This window comes from Alligator sinensis, unplaced genomic scaffold (genome assembly GCF_000455745.1).
Source record: "Alligator sinensis unplaced genomic scaffold, ASM45574v1 scaffold761_1, whole genome shotgun sequence".
Lineage (NCBI taxonomy): Eukaryota > Metazoa > Chordata > Crocodylia > Alligatoridae > Alligator > Alligator sinensis.
Window position 1 is genome coordinate 40,883 of NW_005842195.1, and position 3,151 is coordinate 44,033.

Consider the following 3,151-nt stretch of genomic DNA (forward strand, 5'->3'; position numbering starts at 1 on the left):
CTCCCTCCACCCCTTCCTGAAAGCACTTCCCCAATTGGAGTGACTCTAAAAAGCAAAAGTGCAAGAGAGAATGTTTACATCTACACAAAACAATATAGTCCCATGTATTGGTACCCAAAATAGCTCTGAACAAGCTAGCTCGGATACTGGAAGCACTATGGCTGCATTAGTACAGCACTCCAATCCAACTAATTTATGTGGCTAATGCAGTCATCAGAGCTGTCCCTAGGGGTGTGCAGGGCCTGGGGGATATCGGCCCATGTGGGGCTGAGGGGTGGAGAGTGGCCGGAGGAGGGGCAGGGGTGGCAAGGGGGGTGGGGGTGGCAGGCCCTGTATGGCACAGTCCACGGGGCCCAGGGCAGTTGCCTCAATTCGCACCCCACCCTCCCTGGGATGGCCCTGGCAACTGTACTGCTTCTGATATGCAAGCTAGGTCTAAATGGCTTTGCACTATGCTGTGTTGTTGATTTTATATGGTATGCCTAGAGACTTTATTTATTCAGTTTACAAGCCACCCTTCCCAACAAGGCTTAGGATGACTTAACAAGAGAAACAGAATACTTGTTTTTATAAGACAACAACAAAACAACTAAAAGGGGAATTAGTGGACAACATTGGACAGATATACCCCCTCCCTGAACAATATATCTGTCTCTATCTAGCTTTTTTTGCTAAATGCCTGCCCAAATAAGGTCTTAAAGTGCTTCTGGAAGTTGTCCAGGCTTGGGCTCTGGTGGCCTTCAAGAGGGAGGAACTGGGGAGCAACTAGTGAGAATGGCCTTCTACATATTTTCAGCAAGGGGACCTGATCTGAACGATGGAATTTGTGAAGGTCCAAGTGCAGCAGAGGACCCAGGTTGTGAACTTATGTGCAAGGGGAGGCTGAACCCCATCAGTGATGGTTGTTCTGGCTCTTCCTCTCCCTACCCTCTCCTGAGGTCAAGCCCACCACTATTGCTTCTGTCTCAGCTAGGTGCAGTTTCAGTTGGTTTATCTGCATCCAGTCCCCAGCTGCAACCAGGAGGCATACATTTCTAACATATCTTTCTTGTCTTTGGTTACTTCTGTTTATCACTAAAACTGCATCAAAACTGAAAAAGCAAGTAAGGCAGGGCTTTCCAACTGGCAGGTCATATGCAGCCTGTGAAGAGTTAACACCCAGCCCATGAGCTCCCACTTGACCACTGCTCCTGCTGTCACTGGGGTCTCTCCAGGCTCCCTTTGTGCTCCAGGTTCTGCTTCCTGTCTTGCCCTTAGAGATGGGGCAGCATGGCCTGCAGGGGCCCAGAGAGGGAGAGAGGAAGAGGGCCAGCACAGTATTTGGCCCCCCAGTCACTCAGAAGTTGTACAGCTGTGAATCAAGCCAGAAACTTCAAAGAGAGTCTAAAAAATCCTAACCTCATCTGTGGCATATTTGACCTTTTTGTTGAAGGAGGAGCCCATGGATACAGACCAGAGTAGTAATATGCTGAGTTCTATTCAGTCAGAAGTTGCAAAATACCAGATGCTAATTGATGAAGAGAACCAAAAATTAAAAAGATACAAGGTATGTGGAGTTTTTTTTCTTCTCAGATTAAAACTGTTAGAAGGATCATAATAAAAAGCCAGTATGATGTGTGGTTTTCACATTAGAGCTGGAGAATTTAGAAGAGTGTTAGCCAGTTCCAGTCTTTCTTGCCATCTACAGGATACTCTTTTTCTCCAGGGAATGCTTGGAAAACTGAAGGATGACTTAAGTAACAACTTTGTTTTTGTTTTTAAATCTTTAATCTTTGTGAAGTACAAAATGGAGGATAATGATGATTATTTGTTTTAAATAATGAGGTGTACCTTCAAAGGTGACATTTGAATAGAAACCTTTTGTAATGGTTCTGCATAGAATACAGTCACTTTTTTTGGATTTCTTCATTTAAACCTTTTCTACCTAGCAGGTTTTGCAACACAGCATTTCCATTAATGTCTGAAATTTTAATTTTCAGATTGAAAATATTAGAAGAAAACATAATTACTTGCCTTTCATCATGGAATTGTTAAAGACTTTAGCAGAACACCAACAGTTAATACCACTAGTAGAAAAGGTGAGGGTTTTCATAATTCTTTTTAAGAAATAATTCTGCATGCATAGTTTCTTATACTTGCTGTTTGAATAGACATGTAGCTGCATTTTTAAATTAGATAAATTAAATTAGAATTGCAAGCAAAAGGCATTTTATTTGCTTAAAATGCTACATACAGTTAAATTGCTGGCTAATTATGGAATTTCTTTCCCTCTAGTTGTAATTACACATATAGGAGGTGGACACTAATGTACTGAGGCCCCAGGCATCTTCTGCCAGAATGTCTTAGCCATGCACATTAATCCTGAGACATTACTATGTCAAGTCTGAGGGAAAAGAATAGGAAAGGCTAAATTTGTCATATGACTAACTCTGAAACATAATCCATTTTTTTCCTGAAAAGTACTTAAAATTTCTTATATCAATGATGTGCATTGGCAGCCCTGTTACGTGCTGTCAGAAGTGTCTGATGAAGTTTGAGTAGGACTTTTACATTCCAGACATTCTAAAAGTTATGTATTCAAGGCTTATAACTTTGATTTAGCAGATCTGAAAATCGGATTCAGATTGCTATGCCCAGTTGTTAGGTCTAGCTGAGAACACTAGGTGGCAATGCATACACAGAAGAATTTATACAGTACAGCACGCAGTAGATTTCTGCTCCTTTCATTTGCTGTTTCCTGCTTCTACATCTGCCAGTTCATTGTTTTTTCCTACTTCCAGCTGTTGACCCAGTTATTGACCCTAATTCATTGTTGAGGTTTAAATTGAAGCATGTTTAAGCAAAGTATGTAACATGGCCATTGTCACCCTGGGAGGAATATAAAACTGCTAAAGCAGTGACCTTATTGGGATTCTTATTACATTATGGGTTAGCATTTAGGAACCCGTAGTATAGTAAAATGAGACGATGTCCAGCTTGCTATTCTTTACTGTTGGGTTAAACTTTACAGAACTGTAGAGCATACCAGTTTCCTGCGTTACGTCCTTTAGAGGAAACTTGTTATACCCATTCAACATCGTGGGCTATTTTCTATCATACCTTTTATACAGGGCAGTTCGTCGTCACCCCCCCCCCCCCCCCCACTCCCCCC

The 3,151-nt window shown here is 42.0% G+C and overlaps 1 protein-coding gene across 4 annotated transcripts in view; it reads left to right on the top strand.

Annotated features, from left to right (window-relative positions):
- Nucleotides 1-3,151, top strand: part of UCHL5 (ubiquitin C-terminal hydrolase L5) — a 35,127-nt gene that overhangs the window by 28,467 nt on the left and 3,509 nt on the right. For all 4 annotated transcript variants that reach the window (XM_014521239.2, XM_006026495.3, XM_025207434.1 and 1 more), the window contains 2 exons: nucleotides 1,433-1,546; nucleotides 1,980-2,078. In XM_014521239.2, the coding sequence (XP_014376725.1) occupies nucleotides 1,433-1,546; nucleotides 1,980-2,078 (213 nt within the window). The remainder of the gene's footprint in view (nucleotides 1-1,432; nucleotides 1,547-1,979; nucleotides 2,079-3,151) is intronic.